Raw genomic sequence first — 24,486 nt, 5'->3', positions numbered from 1 at the left:
AGTGTTTTATCCAGATCAGCAGCAAGCCCTGGAATTAATAGGGTTGATTAAACCCGTTTTGATGTGCATGGTATGTGGAGATAAGGGCCCAATTCCAAAGGGCTTCCAGTGAAAATTAGATGTTAACCATAACAGTATGTGACATCCCCTGAGAGGGGTGAGGAAGTGAAGGAAGGCTGCTAGAAGACAAGAGACAAGAACAAACCAAAGGAGCAAAAGGGGCAGGTCTTGGGAGAGCAAAGTTGCCACGAACTTGCTGGATCTGTTTTGATGCTGAAATGACGTGGACCCTGGCACCAGGCAGATCAAAAAGCCTGCTTTATGTTGTTATGACACATATATTTCCCCCCAAATGACATTAAAGAGTACCAGAGACTCAAACATTGTTCTGTTTATCTGTTCCCTGGGCAGGGCTCTTACTCTTAGAGACAGCTTGAACACTCCAGAATATGGCCCATCTCAAGAAAACTTTGCCTCTGGCATAAGGATTGTTAGCAAGCACGACAGGACAAGGGAAGCCAGCCCAGGGGGTCAGCGCATGCACAGCTACTGCCTGCTGCTGCCTGGCAGGCTGGCATCCCTTTGAGACAGGCAAAGGAATTAGCCACTGAAGGAGACTCCCCTGCCATGCACTGAGGTTCTCAGACAGGAGATGATTCCCTCCCGAGGTGTTGGCCCAGGGTTCATCGTGTGCAAAAGTATGGAAAGGCTCCTCATCACCCAGGCTGTGTTGATGGTGCCTCCATATGCTTCAGGCTCCATTTCAGCCCTTGCACCTGAGTTAGCCATTAATGGAATCCCAAATTCCCCCTACCCACGGCATGAACTAGCCTGTGCTTGTGCAAGCAATGCACACATAGCTATGGCATCCTAAGGAGAAGACTCCCAGCAGCTTGACTGGGTGCCAGCTCAAGCCTTGGCCAAGGAGGAAAGCAGAGATGTTCTATGGATGTTCTTCAAGATGCTGTGATATTTAATGATAAATCAGACCTTTTTATAAAAGGAGGCAGACTTTGGGCTTGGGAGGTGCTGGCTGAAGCTCTGAAGTCTTCTAGCTGAGAGTTTCTGTTTAGAGACTACAAGAGCTGTCTTTCTGCTCATTATAACTTGGAACAAATGTCAGTAAATAGAATCTGATTCTTCTCCAGGCACAGGGGGCTCTCGAAATTTTCTCAAGAGAAAAACAGCAACACACAGTGAAAGAAGTGGTGCCTGCAGACTGAAATACAAATGGCAGAGAAGCCGAAAGCATGTTCACCCTTCCAAGATTGAGCTTATGTTTTTCATGGCATGAAATGTGACATGCACAGTCAATCATGGATTTCAAGCCGAGAGTCCGTTATTTGTGATGGCAGCATAAAATACATGGGTCCTTACTCCAAAGAGCTTATGAGAGGTTCAGAACAGAGGACACAGATGACCCTCAGAGCATCATCAGCTGGAGTTTCAAAGCATCCAGGTAATTCATTAGGCAAGAGCAACACCTTATGCCATAACCTGGATAACTGAAGTACACCTCAAAAAAAAAAAAAAAAAAAAAAAAAAAAAAAATCAGCTCTTCCCTGTGGCTCCCTTGCCCACAACCCATCCCACAGATCAGCACACAAATTCAATCAAACAAGTTCCAAGGCCCAGGGCTTCCTGGAAACTCAGGCAATGCGTGGCAGTTGGGCATTATCTATCTAACACTAACCTCTTCTGTCCCCAGGTGCTCCATAGCCAGAAGGGCATCATTACACTAAAACACACCTAGAAAAAATGTTTTTTTCCCTGATTTTCAACATCTAGATTTTCCCCTTCCCCGGGAAAGGCAGTAGAAGGTTTGGGACAACTCTAGGAATGGGTACACAACTGGAAAAGTATATCCCTTCTGCTTTTAAAAACAAATCCTTTAGAGTGAGGAGAGAACACTGAGACAGCTCAGAGCTCTCTGATTTCCAGGAACAAACTATAAAAGCCATTTAAACTGACCGAAAATATTTTGGCATTTCCCTTTCATATTTCCAAAGCAATTTCAAAGATAAGGTGATAGTACAGACTGACCTTCCTAGGACCGTCACCAGGGAAGGGAAATGCAGCATGGATCAGTAGGGTTTTGCCTTTATCATATTTGTTTGATTCTAGAATACAGGCTCCGCTGCTGATCTGTGGCTGAACTAATGCAAAAAATGGATTTTCATATAAATACAACATACTGCTTTGTGGCTGCAGATTGTTGGTGAGCTCAGCTTGATCAGGAGAAAATCCCTGCCCAGGTTTTAGTAGAAATCTGCAGACACACTGCTAGCAGAATCGTGGTACTGCCAGGCTCAGTGGGATATGGCACTTGCAAACAGCATGAGTCATTTGCCCTGGAGCTGTAGGAGCAGAGAACATCTGAAGATCTAGATCAGATTGGTGAATCAGCAGCATCTGACACAGTTTAAGAGGTTAAGCCTATTTATAGACAAATGAGGGTAATTTTCATAGTTGAAGGGATTGGATTATTTTTTTTTAATAAATTCATAATAAACTCTAGGAAGGCAAATACTGAGTTCTGTACTCAGTTAACTCCTTGGGAGACAAGAGGAAGTTTGTCCAAGACACGGATGGATTCAAAGGAGCCAGAAACTCCAGAGTGCATTATCCTCATGGTTTTGCTTTTTATCCACTCGCAGTATTAAGTTACGCTTTCAGGACAGTACAAAGCATTCCTGTGGACCATACCGGGATTCCCCTGGCACCTGTGCAAGCACTTTTGATGGGGGAAACTGGAAGGGACAAATAGGATGTACACCCATGGGGAAACAAGTCCCTTCTCTACAGGGGACTTCCTATTCATCATTTCTTGCCTTACTTCACTCTTGGTGACCACTAATAGTGGACATGAAAGTTAGTTTGCCAGTGTGTATCAACAGTGGAGTTACATGGCCTCATCAGTCAAGTGAGAAAGATGGGACTTGTTGAGTGATTGTGGGTAAAACATTATTTCTTTTATGTCTCCATTGCCACATCATTAATATAAGGATGATACCAACCCCACAAGGGCACTGTGCATGAATCCACTAAAGCCGGAAAAATGCTGGGTTTTATGAATTGCCAAAGACTGCTGTTGTACAATTGCAGTGCGGATACTTGCTGTTTAGGAAGTAACCACACCTATAGAAAGAGTACTCTTAAATGAATATAATAATACTCTTAAATGAACTTGTAATCAGCTGGATAAGTACAAAGACCTATAAAATTAATATGGGTCTGATTTTGACCGAGGCTACCTACCCCTCACAAAAAAAGAAAAAAAGGCTTTTATAAATAATAGGGTTGAAGCTGACCCCCACTTACTCTTCCTACAGTGTGTTTTTGTACACTGCTTTCCACAGAAAACAAGGATGGATTGAATATGGAGTTCTAGACTCACTGGGAGAATGGGCCTTATGAAAAGGACACAAACATTTGCAGGATCTGCGGGTGGATCATGCCAATGCACTAGCAATGCTTTTACTTAAGCAAGGGCTCTTCTGCTTGGCGGCAATCTCCCAAGTAAGCTCGAAGATATGAAAATTATCCCTTTGAGGTCATAGGAAACTTTTTTCAAATTCAGAGCAATGATGTATGGAACACTCCATGCACTCATTTAATTCCCAAGTCTGCAATTTCAGATCATGCCAAAACATGGCATTTCCATAACATGTGTTTCTACATGCAAGGTCTGTAGGACCAGGTCCTTGCTTGTTCTCTTGGAAAAAGCAAATTTTTCAGTTCTTTCAATGTTTTTGCACCAGCCTTTCTGAGACGCCTTTTTATAATCTTCCCTCAGCATCTGTTTTATTTTAAAAGGCTAAAAATGCACCAAAGTCTCACACATTCTTTCTACTTTCAAGGTTCTCCAATTATGTTATTTATATGAACCCATTCCCTTTTTTTGTTCACTCTTTTGTTTTTTTCTAGCTTAAATTTCATATACCCAGTGGCAAGGACAGAGACCTGCAGGGTGTGTTGTTTTTAAAAACCATTTTATTTTGTCTGTTCTGTGATGAAAACTGCCTGCAAACATAGGATTGTAAGGATGTTTGGGCATGTGCCATCACTCTATTAACTTTAAGCTGATCCTAGGAACTGGCAGTACTTGACTATCCAGTTCCCAATAGCATTTGTGAACTGCAGGAGTCCTTCAACCTTGTCTTCCAAGCATGACTCCTTAGGTCTCTGCGCTCACCGCCTGTCTTGATAAGTTCAACTCATCCTGAAATCTTAAAGCTAACATGAGGCATCTCCATTCTTTGGCCTCTGCATGCCTGTCTTGGCACAAAAGGGCACACTGTGGAGACACCCAAGCTGGCAACCTAGGAGGCTCAACAGCATTATGCTTCATCTGTGTTTGTCCAAGTAAAAATTCCCTAATTTATTCCCTGGAGTTTGATCTGACCGTAGATGGGTCAAAAGCTTCAAAGCAGCCTTGGGGCATTGGTTAAGTCTCCCAGGACTAGCATGGGGCTTCTTGGTGCTCCACTGTTTCTCACACCTTCCTAAAAGCAGCTCTACTCAGCGTGCTTCAAGCGAGGCAAGCAAACCAATTAACTGCTTTTGAAAATCTGGGCCTCGGTTTGTTATGACAATACCTTCTTGATAGCAGCACTGCCTGGGGTGAGCAAAGAGCTTTCCTTGTTTCCTCAATTTGAATTTAAGCAAACTTCTTAAGACCTCTTCATTTTGGCCATTTGATTTCAATGGGAAATGGACTGCACATGGACCTTTGATCTCAAGCCCTGATTATTTTCTCTAATATTCTTTTATCTTCACTAAAAAACATTTACTAATATTTTAAGCTAATGTTTCTCTTCAGAGGGTCACACACAGTTCAGCATATATCTTGCATCAAAAGATTTCTCTAGGTCTCTAGTGTTAAGTTTTTCTAAACAGGTCAGGTATTCACTTGCTGTTGCCGAAGGGAGCAAGCAGAGCCCTTCTAGCTGACATCTAATATAATGAAAGGAAAACCGTATGTAAACTATATTTTCTGGAAATAAACTGACCCTTCTACATTTACAGGGTCAGGGGTGTACAAATGACCCCACGTGTCCCCATGTGACTGCCCAAGTTTCTACACAGCAGGAGAGAACAGGTCACACAGATGTAGTTACAGAAGTTGAAATGGGGATGCAGGGGAGACAAGGAAACGCTGCCAGATTTAGAGTAACAGGTGGTTCCTCCACGGCACCCATGAGGGACGAGCAGAGCTGGGCACTGAGAGCAACCTCTGCTGAGGCGCCTGCATGGCATGAGGTGGAAAAGTGTCTGCAGGGATGGGGCACTGTGGAAATAAACAGAGGAACTGGCACCTGCAGCATCAGCCCTTTCCTAGGATTGGTCCTGCAAGGAGCCTGGGAGAAACCCGAGCCTGCGATAAGGGCTGTACCTTAGGACTTTGGAAACATGGGGTTTATGCACCTGCTGTCCCAGACTGCGTGTGACTATCAACAAACCATTTGGCCATGATGTGCAGATCCCAGTGAGTGCTTAATACCTTCATAGATGTGGGCGTTGGTGTCTCAGTTCTCCTGTTTCCTTTCCATGCTGGGGAGAAAATAACTCTTCCCTGCTCCGCATGTTGAAGACAAATGCATTCTGTCATGCCAAATGCTATTTGAAATGAGGTCCTTATTTTAGGGGCCCACTCGACTCAGAAGAAATAACCCATTCCTGTGTTTCCAGCTCAGCACGAGCACCTCGTGTGACCCTGTAGGTTTCTGCCCAGCAGAGGACAGGTCACACAGAGGCGGTGACAGAAATCTTAGCAGAGCACTGTGATCTGGAGATTATCAAGCCCCTGGCAGCTATGGGAGTGAACTCATAGCAGGTCAGGAAGAAAACAACTAGCACAAGGTTTGAAACACAATCTCTGGGGAAGTTCAGGAAGACTTCCCACAGACATTTCAGTGTCTCATGTGGACACTGAGCTTGGTTCTTCACCATCCTACCCCTCATGTGGGCACTGGCACATAAAGTGGATGAGAAATACCATTCAGCTTTAAGTCATAGTTTATCTCCAATTCATGCTCTTGAGCCTGTCCAAGAGAAGGAAGAGCTGAATTTTTGCATACCAAGCTTCCAGGATTACACTGCTGCCATGTGGCTGGGGCTTTCAGAAGCTGAAGCCAGCTGCAGCCAGACCCTTCCTAGTCCCACTGACCTTTTCCCATCGATGACTAACCTCAGGCCTGCCTGTATGAGCAGAGAGCAAACAAGTTCAGAGTGGCAGTTCCTTGGCAGGGACTTAGTTTACCTTTCAGTGCCACATTTAATAACACTGGATGGCACTTATCGGAATAGATTTTCCAGCAAGTGGCATGCCGAAGCCTTGATGAAATCAGGCCTTCTGTCTGATGTCAATCACCTACCATTTGCCAGTTCAAAAGTGCTATCCATGCTGGAAAAACAAGACCCAAGGAGTACTTCAGCCCGGAAGCACACACCTAAACCTGGCCTAGTAAAAAAAGTATAGTAAAAAGAGGTCATCAGTGCATGGCCTTCAACCTGTTCTTCTACACATAGTGTTAAACAACAGACTCACCAAACCACTGGATGTGCTTCCACATGTCTTCCCATCTGTTTTACAGGGAATCTTTCTTGAACACTGCAGCTGGAATATGAGCATAGATAGAGGTACAACAAAGTGGAAGTGTATCCACCACCTTATTTTGCCGACATTTCATAGTCTTTACAATAGATTGACCCAAACAGCTGATTACAAATGTGAAGATTTTAGGATGTGGGCAAAGCTAATTCTCAGCTTGTGGCCTCAGCATATCCTTGCTTAATATGCAAAAATAGACATTTTTCTCACTCTAGATTAGGTTATAGTTTTGGTTCTTGTTGTTCCCTGGTGTCAATAGGAAGTACGTTCTCTGGCATCTGCAATAGGCCCATTTGCACCAGTCCCCAATGGCTGAGGAGCTGCAAGTTCTGCTTGTGGGTGGCGACTTTGCCTCCTGATCTTTTGTTTTCAAAATGCAGCTGCAGAGGAGAGGAACATGGCATCATTACTGCTATGAAAGGTCTTTTCATCCTCTGTGGTTTCCTGGTTAGAACTGTGTTGGCTAAGGATTCCTCCCCCAGGGTGGAGGAGTAATGGAAACACAGCCTAAAACAGGATCAGGAGGAAGATGTGAAAATGAGCGCAAATGTACAGCGTATGAGTCAGTGCCACAAGGAATCTCTATCCCATAAGTCAAGATCACACCTCCTCTTGGTACAGCAGAGCTGTTCCCACACAAGGAGAAGGCATCATGTGGCGTTCAGCATCTTAAAAAGGACTTATGTCCTGACTGAAAGTTTAATAGTGGGAAAATGTTTTCAGGTCAGTAATACTTCAGAGAAGGATAAGAAAAGAAAGCATGACATGTTGCATTCATTATCTGCTGTAAAATAATATAGACCGGGCACTGAGGCCAAATCCTCTGCATGTGCAAATCAACAAAGCTTCACTGATGCTAAACTGATGCTGAACTGATTAACTCCAGCCGATGAGCTGGCCTTTGTCAACAAAACCAGTTCTTGTACTATGAGGGGGTCTCTCACGGGGTATTATGTCTTTAAATTTTCATTAACAGCTTTACCTCAGACTGTTCAGGAGAATGAAACTGTAGCTTTATTACGAGGAGTAGGCAACATGGGCTGAGAAATACCCAAAATAACAGCTCTGCTGTCAAGTGTCTCCAGACTCCCAGGCCCTAAAGAGGCAGTCCATGGCAGCCTGGGGCTGCCGGTGGCTGGAGCTCAAACCTGAGCCCATGGGCTCTCCAAGGCATATACCAAGTCCATCAGAGTGGGAAGAATTCATACCCCAAGGAAAGAGTGAGGACCCAACAGAGAAGGACCTTATCCTCTTAGATAAGCATAAACAGGGCAAGGCAGGGTCAAGCCCAAAAAACAGGGCCAGGTCTGAGCCCAGGCAGGATTAGGATGTTGCCACTCAAGTCAAGGCAGCCACAAAGCAGACTATGGAAACTGCAATCTGCTCTGAACCAGAGGTCCAAGAGACTGGCATGATTGAGGTCAAGGATCAATATAAACAGAGTTATTTTTATTGCTGTTTATGTCTTGAGCACCCGACTCTTACCTGAGGCAGAAGTGGGACATAAGGGAGCAGGATGGAGCACAGCAACACGGTGTGGAACTGCTGATGGGACTGCTACATAGATCTGACCAGGGGACAAGCATCAGTCCTGATTCAGCTCCTCCTAGTGAAGCTTATCAAAGCCTGCCTCTCCCACAGAGCTAGCTGCAGTCAGGGAGCAGAGTTCATAGCCCAGGTGGAGCCTCATGGTCCATCCAGCTAGACATCTGAGCACATATCATGCTTGAAACAAGCCCACCAATTCTCCGGATGGGCTCCACCGATAGCTGCAGAGCAGTGGCACACCACACTGCCTGCTCATCCATCATGCAGCTGACAGAGCAATGCACCAGCTGTGCAGCCGATGCAGCGCTGAGCCTGCCCACAGGCTACCTTGCAGCCCAGGGAGGCACATTGCATTCTCCTGTCATGAGCGTGGCTCATTCGGCCACACTCAGGTGCCTGCCACGTTGACATAGGGTGTTGCAGCACCAACCCTCCCACTAGTAGCTGTTCTCAGGGATACAGGAACAGCTTTTTCAGTGGAGAATGTGCTCACAGAGGTAGTGGACAGCAGGTGTCACCCCCCACTGGAGAGGGCAGATGGCTTTGGGGACAGCTAACTCCAAGGAAATGAAGGATGAGGATGCCTCAGGTCTCCCTGCATGCTCAAACATCCTACCAGCCCGGGAGATACCCCCAAGGAACCCAGGACAAGGGAGTCCCAGGACTTGGCCCGGGAGAGCAGCCTGGGCCATACCTGTGTCCTTGACACCCATTTACCAACTGGTTCCTCAGAGGTGTCTATGCAGATGTGACCTGCACAGGCAGAGGGGACACTTCTGTCACCCCCTGGATCAGTAGGACACGGCCAGAGGCAGGCCCTGACCCATAGTGGGTGCACATCTGCTATTTTGCAGGGGGCAGTGACATGGTACAGTATACTACAAAAGCCTCTGTGTAATTTCTCGCAGTAACTGGTCTCTGCTGCATTCAGTTTATAAGCAATGACTTTTTTCCTAAGAGCTGGACTGATGAATGCTGCTGGCATCCGAGGTTCAGGATGTTCCCAAATAAAAATCATGTTTCTGAGGACCGACACACATCCTTCTCTCTTCCACGAATTTGCATGGCTGGAACCTGATGAACTGCTGACTGAGGCATGAGAAGGAGCGGAACGCAGGTCATTCTCTGGTATCCATCCTGGCTTATTTGAAAGCAGACCTTGTTTCAAATACAAAGCGCTGAGTAGATGTCATTTTCACTCTTGGGAACAGATTTTCACTGTAGAGTCCCCACTCACATTTACAATAAAACACCTCATAATATGCAGGTGATTTATGCCATTCTTCAACTATCAATTATATTTACATCCACTCTATGTTCTCTTTAAATTGTTAAAGTGTAGTAATGTGACTGCGGGGTAAGTGATAGTGATAACTTGTCTACAAGGAGAAATTAATCAGAATAACTGTGTGCATGAAGAACAGTCCTTTTCATCTCAGAAAAATATTCTGTCTGGTTTTCTCATGAAAAAAAAAAATCACATCACAGATTTGATCTGCAGGAGTCATTTTCATTGACCCAAACACCACAGATATGTGCTGTATCTTCCTCTGACATGGGATCAGGAATTATGAATCTCTTCTGTAACTAACATTATTTTTATTCACATCCAAAGATCCTAAGCAGAGAGTAGAAAGCTTCCATCAGAAGCAATCTAAATTGTGAAAGAGGATAAATTTGTCCTGTTTGCTTTTTTGATTTATTTTTCCAGCATCCGGAGAATATATCTCTTCCTATTATAAGCTATTTTTCAAGGGTGATTTTACTTACAGTCAAAAATGAGCATTGTGAAATCAACTGTTAAATTTAGATCTTCAAGCTGTTTTCATCAGAACAAAAACACAGGGATTTGTATCTGTCAGCTTCCCTAAAACTGATTCATACAGAAAGACCAAATCCTGAGCTCAGTTACCTTAAGGTGGTTTCCGGTGATACCGGAGCCACAGGCATGAAATCAAGGTCCCTTTGGACCTTAGGATAAGGGATCTTTTGAGCATTTCAGGTGATGACCAGATCAGGAGAGGTAATTGGGAGAGAGCCATTTTAGCAGTTTCTCACTGCTAGCTTCCTGCTGAAACTTTTGAAAGAGGAAAAAAAACATTTCTGGTTTCTCATTTTTCTTTCTATTTTAGGATGTTACTTTGGCTACAGTTGGAGCTTTCTAGCTTTGAGAGCCAAATTCTACCATTGGATTTGCAGGGCATTTTATCTGGGAGAGGAAGAAGAAAGTTGGCTGGAACACATAATGGAGGACCAGCAGGATTCTTCTGCACTCCAAATACTGGTCTCGGCAGATCCATGCTGATTTTGTGCTTGGGATAATGCTGTATTTTATTTGGGATGGGGGCAGTTCTAGTACAACCTGCACCACTAAAACACATGCTATGATTGTCTGTACTAGGGGCTAAATCCTCCCATTTACTGTCTGATGACTTTTGAGGCCAGATTGCTTAATATGCTAAATTACAACCAATTATCTTATTATTATGGATAGAATATTTTAATCCAACATGCCGGGAAGATGAACATTGTACATAACACGATGCCTCTGAAGTTCACAACAGTGTTTTTTGAGAAGAGATGCCTATCTCGTTCACTGGTAAAAGTGATGTCTTTTATTGCTTCCCAGCAGACGGAATCAACCAGTTGCTGGATGAGCTCCTGTATTCAGAGCTGCACTTTAGTCTTGGAATTTAGTCCAAGAATTAAATTTTGGACCAAACTCTGGTATCTGCCAACTTGAGTTTTTATCCTCCTCTGTTAGTCCAGCAAACCAGATCAATGGTCTGACTGATATTTTTGTCAGTTTAATCACAGGAATCATGTTGCACCACTTAAGCTTTCATGTGCAGGCTCATTTTTATGTTGTTTTGAATGTCCTTTACATCAGGTTAGTTTGTCCAAGCCCTGACCCTTGCTTTTTCTAGGGGGAAAAAAACAACAGCTTGCTACCAGACTGCTGCTGATAGCTGTACAGGATAAAGTAAATTAAAACCATGCATGTGGTTGGTCAGAAAATTAAATTTACATGTGAAGAGGCATAAATCCAGTGCTGACTTTTTTGTATCCCTGTTAAACGTTATGGAACCTGTAGTTAATGTACTTTATGCTGCCAACTGTGTGGGTCATTTCACTGGTAAAAACCAGAAGCCTCAGGGAGCACTGAAGTCTGTCCTCCTGGAGAAGGAAAATGGTATGTTATGAGAGTCATTGATGCTGGTGCACCACAGAAGACCTTCTGTGGCTGAGAAGGACAGCAAATAGAAAAGGATAGAAAAGCAGAGAAATAAAAATCCTGCCTCCTGGGGCACACTGAGGTAATACCACCACAGCAGTGAACTCTTAATGTTTCTAAACCCAGAGTTTCCCTGGAAAGCATACACTTTATGCAAGATGTCATAAAGTTGATTTTAACCTTATCCTGCTGGAAACATTGCAGCCAGACATTTTGCCTGCTGATAGAGGATGACCCTTTTCCTTTTTCCTTTCTTTTGTTAATGACAGAAATATTTAGGCACGTTGCATGGACAGTCAGGACATGACCAGGCTAGAGGTGGTGGAAAAAAGATGGAGTCAGAATTTGGGAGGTGATGTCCTCTTCTGCCCTTTGTGCTCTCCATGTCTGGGGAACAGGGAGATATTTTTGGAATATTACTTTAAATAGCAGGGAGGGGCTATCAGATTTCATTTCATCTGTTGGTTCTAGTCTGTGGTGCCAATCAAGCTGTAATCATAAATTATAAAATGGATTCCTATGTGGCGAGGAGGAAAGGAAGAGACAGTGCCCTCCCTTGCAGCTGGGGCATACCTGTGGCAAACTGTGTTTTCACCACTAAGCCCATGTTACTGCAATTACTGTCTGCCTCGGATTTATTTATTTGAAGCCTATTATGTCAGCTTAGTCAGATCAGTGCAGTGAGGTTTCAGCCCTCAGTGGGAGAGAAAATGCGTTCCTCTTTTTAGAGGGAACTGTGTTTTTTCTGACAGTGTGCAATGGCACATGAATTCATGGCATAGCTGACATCATCTAAATCCTCAAGCCTTTACCCAAGCCCCCTCAGGAAAATCCATCCACCCATGCACCCCAGTGAAAGAGGATCAACAGGGAGCATGACTGGCCCCACACATACTCCCCTCCTCTTTGGGAATAGCATCCATCTGTGCTTTGCATTTTGTCCCTTCTTTACAGCCTACAAATCTTTCAGCCATTTTGTTTTTACACCAACTTCTGCTGCTGAAACAGCTGATGACCGTACAGTCTGACCATATGGGGAAGATGGCCCAGAGATGCCCTGAACATCTCTGTTTATTTCCAGATAAGGCTGGGTATTGGGATGGGGAATGGCTTTGAAGAACCATCAAGATAAAGGAGTTGAGTGGTATCCCCAGTTGACTTTTCTTGAGAAATACATTTGGATGTAATCTTGCAGAAATCCCAGCACCAGGCAAGGGTGAGAAAGGGATCAACTGTTCTCATGGTATCGGCCACTCTTGTAAGCCCTCAGCCACAGTGAAACCACATTAAAAGATGAAATGGCTTCTGACTGTGATGACACAAATGCTTTGGGGCTCATCTTGGGTCTGAAGATTTTAAGTTGAATTTACCTTCTCTTTCTTCCTTCAGTTTAAATGCTCTATTCAAAAGACAGCAGGAAGGCTTGTTCCAAAAAACATTGTGAAATTTGTTTTATGGGAAAAGTAATAAATTTACATTCTGGCTTGCAGGGCTGTATATTGTCTACACTGCTACAGTGATCTAATTTAGCTGGAGGAGTTATACTCCAATATGATGACAAAGGCTGTTTCTTCCCAGGCTAAACAATAACAGCTCTGTACAAGGTAAGCTGCAGTAAGAACAGGACGAAAAGATTGGTTTCAGGCAGTTTAAGGTAGGTAGATTTCTTAAATGTATCTCTGCATTTTAAAGAGCTCAGAGATGTAAAAAATCAGCTGTTTCATCAGCTGTCACCTGTTCAAGGTTTCCTAATCCTTCTATGCTACACACACTGCCTTAGATGATACATATTTTCCAGACACATGATGAGACCTCCGTTAGGCCCCATGTGTCATTACCCTCCCACACCAGAGCTGAAGTCCCTCCTGTAACAATTATAGATACATAGATATACACAACATATCCCCTTCCAAAAAAGCTTTCCAGGCTTTTTCTTCATGAAGTTAACCTCAACTGTATTATCTGGAATTAATTTTGCTGCAGTGCTTGTTAGATGCTCAACAGAAAGATGAATGCTATAAGCTCTTACACATGTTTCATGCTCAATGGAATAGCTGGTCACTAAACTTGGATCTAGGAACATTTTCCTTGTGCTCCAGTTGGTGCACTTAACAGTGGTAACACTTTAAAAGTCAGCATACTCTGCCCAGTGCTCAACACCCTCCAATAGATAGCATGATATCCACTGGGAAATGTTTTTTCTTGGCCACCAGCTCTGCCTCCAGACAACAGGGCTAGGGGAAGAGGACTACTGGTCTGCTGCAGCCATCAGCAAAAAGTCTTATTTAAGCCACCACGGAGTTTCAAGCTATTCTTTATGGACACAGACTTTAACTTTAAGAACAAAACCTGTTCCACTAATATCAGTAGGAAAGTCGACAACAGCAGCTGCAGATGCCAAATTAGCTGTTCTGGCAGCAGAAGAGACTATTTTGCACTCTCAGATACAGCTATTGTGTCCCACCTGGCCTGGGCCAACCCCTGGTGAGTTACAGTAGAAGAACCTTAAAATTAAATGCAAATTTAGGATGACTCGCCTTTTTTTTTTTTTTTTTTTTTATGCAATATGGGTGGGAAATCACATTAGAGTATATACCTCTGAAAAAAAAACTCCAGGGGACCTGCAACTTAAAGAACAGGCTGAGACAGACTCAACTGACAGTCTCGTTCTTGCAGTTAATTACTGAAATTTAACAATTTCCTGCCTGTGAGCTGAGCCATGGTAACTGTCCCAGAGCACACTCCTGACTCCAGTGAAACGCAAGGTAATCTGACCTCATTTAACAAGTGGGGAAGCAGATTGCATCACCCTGCAGCTGGTGCCCATGAAGAGCACGGAGCCCTGGTGTTCCTGCAGCTCTCACATGCACAGGGATTCGTTAAACCCAGACCACTGTGCACCTCGGCTGCCAAAAGACAGAAGAAAGGTCCTGTCCCGGGCCAGGTGATGCATTTTGGATCAGAGGGACAAAATTTTCTCCTAAACTGGCCTATAATTGTAATGTGGCAGCTCACATATCTTACCATGAGCCAAGGAAGAATGACAGGTAACTCTTTTTTCCCTTTAGGACTGATCTGCAGTGGCTGGGTAGAGCACCTAACTGCTTCTGCAGAGCTCAGTGGCTCTTAATACACACCAGCTCTTGCCAATAAAAACCCCAAAATCGATGTCCCAGCCATGCAGGTGGCCTGCTTGGGCTTCTGAATTATGAACCCGCTGAGCTTGCTGAGTTACTCAGAGTCCTGCAGCCCCGCACTCCAATTTTACTATGGCAGGGATTAATTTTCTTTTTCCATCAACCTGAAACATCTGATCACCTGCCAATATTTAAAGGGGCCTTTTTGTGACTTTGAGGGACTGTCACAGCTTGTACCTCAACCATTAGGAAAGAAACCTATAATACTCTCCAAAAAAATGCTTCTGCCCATCCTCCAAGTGCTGAGATTAGCAATTTAGCACAAGCCTATGTAACTGCAGTATTAGCCCCGATTAAGAGACAGGACTTGTCTTTTCAATGGGAAGACCCTCAAAGCAGCAAGTTTCTTTATTTCCTGCAGTTTTAATTATATTTTAAAATTTAAAAATCAAGCCACTAGATACACATTTATAAAGACAGATCTTATTACTTAGACCTTCCTTCTATTTTACAAGGAGAAGACTGCCTCTTTCCCAGCTAAAACTTGGAAAAGAGATAACTGCAGCCAAAGAAATATGGGCTTAAACTCTGAATTCATTCCTCCACTCCATTCAACCACTGTTGTGCCCTTTCCTTGCAGGTAACAGCTCTGGATTGATGAAAAACACCCTGGAGAGTATCATTCTTGAGCTATCTCTGGGCTGCTTCTCCTTTTCTGGCATCTACTAGGAGCTGGGCTCCCATTGCCTGTACAAAGACTAAAAGATCCTAAAAATGTAGTAGCCACCCATCATCATTTCAGCACAGTGTGTGCTGAAAATCCCCTCCTTGTAATAACAGTGATGCTGCTGTGACTCTTTGGCACTTTCTCTGCAAATCCACTTGCTTCCTGGAAAAATCAGGCACGCTCTACTCCATGCCTGGCCAAGAAAGTCCAGATGCTTTATTGCTTCATTCCCGTGCTGTGTTTAGTTTGTTAATGCTTTCATGTGAAAACAGTGTGACACGTGGGAACCCTAAGTCGATACTCTATTTATTTCTTCTGTAAAGTCACTTCTTTGTGCAAGAGTTAAAGGTTACAACAAGTGAATGGCTGTTGACTCCAGGGGTTACTCTTATAAAGCAAACCAACACTGATTTTTTTATTTCTGTTTATCTGAAGCTTGCAGAACACTACACACCATGTCAACATCACAAGACAGCAAGGGGGAAGTTAAAAGCAAGGACTGACCACTGTGATTATGTCTGCACACAGCACAAGGAAGCACAAAAGAGTGGATTAAAAACTGTGGTTGCAGAGCCACAGTCTTTGCCTCTACTGGAGCAATACCAAGCCTGAGATGAAGCCAAAGCCCCTAAGATGTCTTCATATTACCTGCTAGAAGAGAAAAGCTCAGATGTGCAGTGGTCTTCAGCAGGAGGTCTGATCAGAAAATGTTCCTCTTTAAAGCAGCCATTCATAAAAAAAAATTAAAAGGTTATAAAAATATCTTACTTGTATGTATTTAGATTAAGAGTGCTGGCATTAAGGTTGCCTATGGGCAGCGATAGGTAGGGCAAGGGAAAGGAGCCAACCTGGTCTGATGCCTCCTACCTGCTCCTCTAAAAGGTTCTGGGCACAAGAACTGGCCCACTGAGCCCACCACTGCAGCTGTGCCTTCTCAGCACTTCCTAGGAGCGAAAGGAAGAATTTGTCACCTATTCCAAAACACCTAAATCCCTACAGTCCTGCATCTCAAAATTATGGTTAGCTTCTCCATAACAAAAAGGCCTGACACACAAGCATCTTTCCCCACAATTGCCAGTGCCAGATACTCAAGGACCACAACTTAGCCTTACAAAACCCTAATATTCCTTTCTGATTGTCTTATTAACTAAAGCACAGGATATTTTGCATTTTTTGAGCCATGGGAACACACTTGGAAGCCACTTTGCAGCTTCTCTCTGCAACAGTCAGGGCTGCAAATGCACATTCTGGGTTTAAACCGAAAGCTGAGCTTTTCGCCCCAAAACTATGCTCTAGATTTTGGTGCTGTCAAAAGAGAGCCAGCTATCACAAGACTTACGATAAAAATGAGAAAGCTGGTGACTGCCCTTCCAGCAAAGCATTCTTGTGGCTGAGTAGCCAGCTGAATCTCAGCTATGTGGTTTTAGAGACAGAAATTATTACCTCCAGCTGCACGACAACAAGCCTTAACTATATTAACTTAAGTAGGCGGGTCTGCCAGTGTCCCTGTTCACTGGCACCCATGCTGGCCTGATGTGCAGCCTAATAGAAGGCAGTGGTACATGCACAACATCTGTCATATGTTCAAGAAACAGAAAACAAAGCTGAAAGAGTGGTGGTGCTTGTAAGTCATGGATGTGAGGAATAAAGAATAGATGGTTTTGGGTAGAAAATGGCAAAAAATCCAGTAATTACAATACTTCTCTCCTGGTCTGAGTTCAAGCACACAGGCCAAGTGACCCTTTTCATTTAAAGATGTGTTTGGGAGAGGTCCCACACTAAGCCTCAGCGCTATTCCGGGTGAGCTACGCAGGCAAGGAATGTGTGCTTCAGGAATGCAGCTGGACAGGCTGTGTTTAGGAAAAGTTGTGTATCCTACCAACAGGGAGGAGGATCGGAACTCTCTAATAACCACGCTCCTCCCTCCACAGGGGGTTTTACATGATAAATCACCCTACTGCCCTTTGCAGCAAGATCCCGTGGCTGCGCTGGGTACTTGCCGCCCATGAGACCCAGCCACCCTGGAGCAGCTTTGTACCACCCTCCCAGTCAGGCAGGGATGCTCACTGCATCCCACTGATGCTGCTGGGGTGGTGTTGAGGTAAGCAAAATGTAGAGTGACCCAGGCTGGAGCTTGCCATGAACACAGAGGCAAGCTTCCTGAGAAACTCCTGTGGGCTCTTCATTGAGACAGAGGAGTTGAAGCTCTGGCTTTTGTAGAAAGCAGCTGCTGATGCAGGGGATTTCTCGCATATGCAAAAATGAGTTGCTTTGTAAAACAGGTAGCTCTGGGGAGAAGAGGGTCAGCTAAGGGGCACCTTCAAACCCAGCCAGGAACAACTTCCTGGGCTGCTTCCCCTGCGGTGGTTTCTATAGTATGACCATGAAATCTGCATTTGCTTAACAGCTGGTAAGAAAAACAACTCCTTTCAGAGCCTGAGAGAGGGCAGATGTGCTGTGTGGTCCAACAGCAAGGGGTTACCTCCAAGTTTTCTTCCCCATCATCTTGAATGGAGGTCTGGAGCAGGCAGCATGCCTGATGAGAGGGGCTGTGACCCCCTGGCACCTTCCCAGACCTCACCTGGTGCCACCTCTCACCTTTGAAAGCTGCCCTGCCCAGGGATGGTTCTTCACACCTTCACACAATGGAAACAGCTGCTTTCTGCAGGCTGCTGGGGGTACAGAAGGGCAGAAAATTTCACACTCCATTCCCTCCATCTGTTCCTACCTTCCCTTCCAGGGACATCTGAAGCAGGCTCTGCCCTTGGACTGCACCATCCTTCCACCTCTGAAGGCCCCAAATCCCTTTAGGAGACAAGAAAATTAAGAAGAAAGGAGGCTGCAAAAGGAAGAACCCATTGTTAACCACCTCCCTGTAACAGGCATCCAGAAAACAAGAGCAGTGGCCAAAAAAGGGGAGAATTTGAGTCACCAAACTGGGTCCCCTGAGACTGTGGGAAACCAGGCAGCAATGCTTGTTGCACAGGGGGCCATAAAAGCCAGAGAAAGCACTGCAGTGCCAATAACAAACTTCAGACCCATTGTAAGAGCCACAGCCATGATATGCCACAAGGACAGAAGAGATGAATGGCATGGCCACTGTGTGATGCTCCTGGGGTAATTACAGGAGTTCACTGGTTATTCTAGGTCAGCCGTGACCTGAACTACAAAACCAGGCCAAGCCAACCCCACTGCTGACTTGATCTCTGCAGGTGCAATACCCTCAGAGCTCAGTGCCTTTTGGTGGCTTTTGATTTCCCCTGCACTGGTGGTGCAGCACACACACTGCTGTGGACCTCGGGGAGGCCCTGAAGCTGATCCAGCTCTTGGCTTGGTGCATTTCTGTCTGACCGAGAAACCTGTGTCCTGCAGGACTGTCGCCATGGCCAGTTCAGGCGCCGCTGGCCACTTGCCCACTGTAGCTCTGAACTCTTGCTCTTCTCCATTGTGGAACTGAATGTCAAATACTAACAACTCCTGGCTGCAAAATCCTGGGCTTAACCCAGTGGGCGGGAGGCAGAGACACCCTTTGACATGGCAAACATATATTTTCTGTGAAACCAAATCCCAAGACCTTCTGTCTGCTACACCATGCACAATTTACTATAAGCAAGAAATAATTCCTGGATATACTTCCAATTTGACAAGACACAAGTCCCTCAAGCTGCTACTCTTTTCAATCAATTTGTTGATAATAATTTGCTGCCAGCCTCTTTCCTCCTTTAGAGCTACCGATGGTGCAGAGAGGAGGGAGGACAGGCTGGCCCATAGCGTGCAATGTACGTGGAAGTTGGCTCGCAGACAACACCCTGCTGTTTGTCTTTTGTGCACAGGGAACTGCCAGTACTATTGTGGCTTTCTCCTCTCTATTATCTGGCCTAACCACATCACCCTGCATTTAGGGGTACGTTTCTGTCAACCAAGGTAAAGGCAGGGCATCATTTTACTTTTCCTAAATATTTTCTATTTTCACACCAAACTCACTTGCAAGTATTTGCCCAGGAAACTATGCTGTTCCTCCCCCTCTGGTTCCCAAGGAGCTGCTGCTCTGCACTGCTCCTGTTTCATTGCAGAGCAGGCTTCTGCCTGGGGAGATCAAGTAACTCACCCAAGGTCAAGCAGCAGCTGGTGAGACCAAATCTGCCCTTGGGCCAGTCTTCTGGCTTGAGTCTCCAGTAGTGATTTACAGAAACGGCCCTCTCACCCCAACATCAGCAGCCAAGACCCCATCCAGAGGGCTAAAATCTTTGCTCAAACTTTCAAGGGAAACAAAGAAAACGTTTGGCACTCGGATCCTGCCAGGAGCTTCTTCCCTTGGCCTTTCAACATACTTAACTGGGTGATCTCGTACTGCCAGACCCTGGGAGTGAGTTGTTGGAGGATGCACCCCACGACTCCTCAGCCACATCCAGCCCTGCTTCAAAAGGTGAGTCATGACCCAGCACCTCCCCACAGGCTATGTGACTTGCCACCAGAGGAGAGGCTGGCTCCTGCCCCTCCTTGGATACCAGCTACCTCCTTGATGACTACATAAGGTCTAATGGTCACGGGACAGGCAGGCAGGAACTGCCATGATTTCATTGCAGCTGTGACCTGATTCACCCTTCATCACATCATTTACTCTGTCTCTCTGTGGAGCAAGGGTCATGAGACTCACCTGCCTGGTATGAGGATTAATTCCCACCACCTAATGCTTTGAAGATGAGAAGTTATTGCTGTTAGACCTGTGCTCTGCCCACCTGCAGCCAGGCTCTGGTAATGCACAGGCAGGAATCCGTGGTGAGGGACATTTATGTCATTGGCATTTGTGTGACATCTGTCTCCCAGGAGAATCCTGAAGAGATTCACTGTCAGGTGCCTTGAGGGACCCACCTCTACCAGGTAGTCACCTGGAGGATGCCAGGCAGGGGCAAGAGGGTCATCTCTCATGCCCAGAGCCAAATGGAGGCCTGATTCAGGGTAGAGCTACTGAATTTTTGGAAAGATAAGGTTCTGCATGACACCTAGACAGGAGAAATAGAGAGTCCCAGGGGAAAATTAGCTTCCCTGAAGCATCCCTGTAATGCACAGACCAGCAGGCCAAGCTTATTTCTGGCATTTGCTCTCTCTCTCAGTGAGTTGCTGCTTTCAGGGAACAGAGGTGTAGGAAAATTAAGCTTGGGCCACACCATGACTCACCGTTCCCGAAGTCAGATGCCCTTCATCCTCACTGCGAGGCTTTGCCAGACGGCAAACCCTCCTGCAACACCGTGAGCCACGACATGCCAACTCATCTGCCAACATGCCCAGCCACGGATGACAGGGGCACAGAGGCTACCAGACCTGTCTCCCTAAGGACATATCCATCAGCTGGGTCTCTTTTTTGAGTAAGAGGGACATGTTTGCTTCTGAGGTTTGAGAATGCAGGCTGCTGCAGCCAAACATGGGCTCCTTGCCTCTCCCCATCAGATGGTGGGAGAATATCTGGGATGGGATAGCCTGAGTCTGTGGCATGGGCAGGATCCTGTAAGATGTCCCAAATGAGGGTTTGTTGTCCAGTTTTCTCTGAAAGAGGGTTTCTGGCTTTATCCCCATGCAGGAAATGCATCCTTTAATGCAGGCATTGATGATACAATGACCACATTGATAATTCTCCCAAAGTCCACTTACCTGTGGGAACCCAAGTGAGTCACAACCTACAGTCAAGCACCTATTGCCTTTCTGTAAACCAATGCTGGTGGGTTTTGTTATGCACTACCTGGCACAGCACCCTTCACTCACAGCCTCGGTGCCCATTTTCACTGCCAGAGTGGAGTTCCAGCGTTAGCTTTGCCCTATGGTATTTGTATGTGCTGACTGTGAGTCTGCACAGGTTGAAGTTGAGGCAGCACTGGAACCAAGTCCTCACCATCCCTGTGCAGAGCAGCTGCACCACTGTCCCAGGACTGGGTCCAATCCCAGGTGCACTCTGTGGCCACTCGGCAACATCGCCCTGTACCCGGCTCATGCCAGAATTTCAGTTTTTCGCTTCGAAACTGTGCTGCAGCAAATTCCCCCTTGCTCCAACCAGCCGTGGACAATGACAACTGGACAGCCACCCTGTCCGGTTCATGCATGCCCTGAGATAAAACTCATTCTTCAATATGAGGAGCCCAGCCTTGGAGACGTTCAAGGTTGTGGAGGTGGGGTTGTGTGCAGGAGCTCCAGGAGGAGGCACAAGAGGCTGCTTTGATGTCTGTGCAAAATGCATTCGCACATGCACACGGGGCTGGCTGCGTGCCGGTAATGCCGGCTGTGATGGACGTGCTGCACAGAGGCCTCTGTAAGAGCCACCACACCGGCATAGGGAGGGAAACGTTCTCCTTTCACAGCTAAACACACTACTTCTAATCCCTCTGCTGCCGATTCCCAGATCCGTAAACACAGAGCCACAATCAGTTACAGATATACCAGTTTTGGACAAAAACGATGCCTCTGCTGGGCTGTTTGCAAATCTCTGCACCTTCCCAGGCATATGCATGCGTTTGTCCATGCTTCCTTAACCCCTGCAGGCCGACAGCCTGCGGAGGACCAGAGGCAGAGTTTAAGTGCCTGTGGTACCTGCTAAGTAAAGGCTTAAGTAAATAAAGGAGACTGCTGCCCTGCAACATCCTGGTGTGGAAACTCGCTTGTCAGAGAAGCCCTCAGAAAAGCCACCCCTCCACAACCTGCTCCAGGCGGACCATTGCTGCTGTGCCGGGCCAGTGGGAGCGGAGCAGCTCGACCATGAGTGGATCTATTTTGGTCCCTGGGGAAAGGGTCTGTGCTCTGGAACAGCAGCTCCGGTTTCTGTCTGCCCCACCATTTCTAAAATGTCAGTGCCTGTGGCAGGTTCAGCCTGGCTAACCCTGGCTCTGCACCTGCGTGTCCACTCAGCAAGCTTCATTCTTGTTTTTTCGTAGTTTTTCCAGTCATAAAAATTTTTAGCTTGCGTTCAGTCTGTCCTACAGTGCTGATGGCAGCGGCTTTCCTGCCACACCATATTAAAATCTCCAGAGATTTTAACACATCCCTTTCTCAGTTGAATCCACAGCTCTCACTGGCTCATGGTCTGACATGGTGCTTTCAGTCAGCAGCTGTTTGCCTGCTGCAGACCACCAGTGGCTCCCTGGCTGCTCACAACAGTTTGACAGTGTTTGTGGGTTATCACCCCAGATCACGATGCTGTTTAAGAGGCAGAACACATCAGTTCCTTGTGTCTGCCTTCCCTAGCACACTCATTTCTCTCTCCATCCCCTTCTGCAGACCAAATCTGATCTGCACTTCAGAACCGCCGAGCAATCCTCATTGAAAGGATGAAGATATTTTCAGTGACATGGATCTGCCTGGCTTAACCCACTCTGCAGGGCAGGATGCGGGTGACAGGTGGCCACAGCCTTTCAGGGACACACCGAGCTCAGTGATGCTGTTAGGAGGTCACCTCATCCCAAGCAGCTCCACTGCACAAACCAAATTCCCTCTGGTGTCTCCTGGCATGTGGAGGGCAGTGTCACCTGCAGCAATGCTGTTGGAAGAGGCTCACTTGTTGAAGGCACAGGGCACTTAAATTGAAGAAGAAACTGCTGAAGACGATTTCACAGCTCAAAGCACTCTTGCAGCTTAAACAGTATCCCCTGCCTCTCAAAAGATAGCTGGCACTGCCTGTAAGGGAAGGTGGGACCACTGCCCCAAAGGGGTGGACCAAATGGGCAGAAGGAAGCCTTGGCCCCGGTGTCCTTGTATTTGGATTTTAATTTTTGCGTGTGCTCTGGCTCACCGCTGCTCCCAAGTGCTTTGTTCACAGGGGCTGCAAGCACCCTTCAAATGGGGCAGCTTTTAGCTGGTGGGTTTTCACTCTTCTTCCCACTGACACCCATGTAACACCTGCCCCATGGCAGGAGATGGAGATGGGGTGGCTGGGGCAGCCAACACCCCTGGTGTGGAGCTCCCAGCACCCGCCTCGCCACTCTCCTGCCTGCAGAGCTCCCGCTGACCCTGGCAGCACCACATCTGCATGGGCAGCCTTCCCTGACCCTCCAGTGCTTGTTTTTGTTCGGGTTTTTTTAGGGTTTTGAGGCTGAATACATAACACTGTCGCTTACAAGCACAAGATGTTGCCGAATGCCCCACAGTGGCAGGTAGCGCAGCCGGAGAACAACTGGCAACATGACCCGGATTAGGGCACGTTATCCCCGCGGCCTCGCCGCCAGCCGCTCGCCATGTCTCTTCTCTTCAGCCCTTGGCCCCGAGTGCCAGCCAGGCGACGCCGATGGCCACGCTGTCCCGAGACCCACCCTCCCCTTCCTACCGGACTGGAGCGGCTCCTGGCCACCCGGAGACCCCACGCGCAGTGCCCCCACGTAACGTTGACTTGGCCATATGAAAATACGCATACGCAGATGCACCATAGCACAGGGAAAATATGTCATAATCCTAACACAAAATGTCCTATATTTATGAAATGAGCCATAGTGCATTCCTGGCTGTGAATGTACCCCTCAGCCAGGGCTTGAATGCAGAAAACCCCATGTTTTTAATATTCAATATATAACACTTTTGCTATCAAGTACCAGAGCATGCACCCAATAAATGACATGTATATATCACATATATTTTCATATATAGTTCTCTTTTATATATATTTATATATCTTTCAGTCATATTTATCTATCAAATATAAATATCATTATATATAAACGTATAAGCCCACATGAATATAGGATACATGTTATACATATAGAAAACATGCAAGTATGAAAGTATAAAATATATAAATATAGACCATACATTTAGAAAACATTCTATATTTTTTTTTCTCTTTACATAGTGTTCTCTGTATAGAATCACATATAACTTGTTTTCTGTATGTTTTCACCAGGTTCTAAATTTGGCTAGATTCTATGTTTCTGTATGTTTGGATTCTATTTTTCCATAAATAGAATATAATTTTGTGATACATAAGTATCTAAAGCACATTTATAAGCATAAACAGTCTATGACTGTGAAAATATTTTACTTGTATCAATAGATCGATACGAGTTATATATATGGAATAGAAATATGCATAAACATTAATTTCATACGTATTTGTATTCTGTATTTAATGTTTTTTTATCTACAACTCCAGCATGTAGAAGCGTTTTACGGCACTTGGGTGCACGCACACAGCCGGGCGCAGCCAAACCCCGCAGGCACGGCTCGTACCGCCGCGCACGCAAAGGGCCCGCTG

At 45.8% G+C, this 24,486-nt stretch overlaps 1 protein-coding gene across 1 annotated transcript in view; it reads left to right on the top strand.

Annotated features, from left to right (window-relative positions):
* Window positions 1-18,458: 18,458 nt before the first annotated feature.
* FBXO32 (F-box protein 32) overlaps window positions 18,459-24,486 on the top strand; it is a gene marked incomplete at its 5' end in the record, with an annotated part of 30,987 nt that continues 24,959 nt past the window's right edge. The window contains one exon of the mRNA XM_026841519.1: window positions 18,459-18,472. Coding sequence (XP_026697320.1) covers window positions 18,459-18,472 — 14 coding nt within the window. The remainder of the gene's footprint in view (window positions 18,473-24,486) is intronic.

Source organism: Athene cunicularia (assembly GCF_003259725.1).
Source record: "Athene cunicularia isolate RWA chromosome 2 unlocalized genomic scaffold, athCun1 chr2_part1, whole genome shotgun sequence".
NCBI lineage: Eukaryota > Metazoa > Chordata > Aves > Strigiformes > Strigidae > Athene > Athene cunicularia.
The sequence above is the reverse complement of the archived record's forward strand: the minus strand, read 5'-3'. Positions and strand labels throughout refer to the sequence as shown.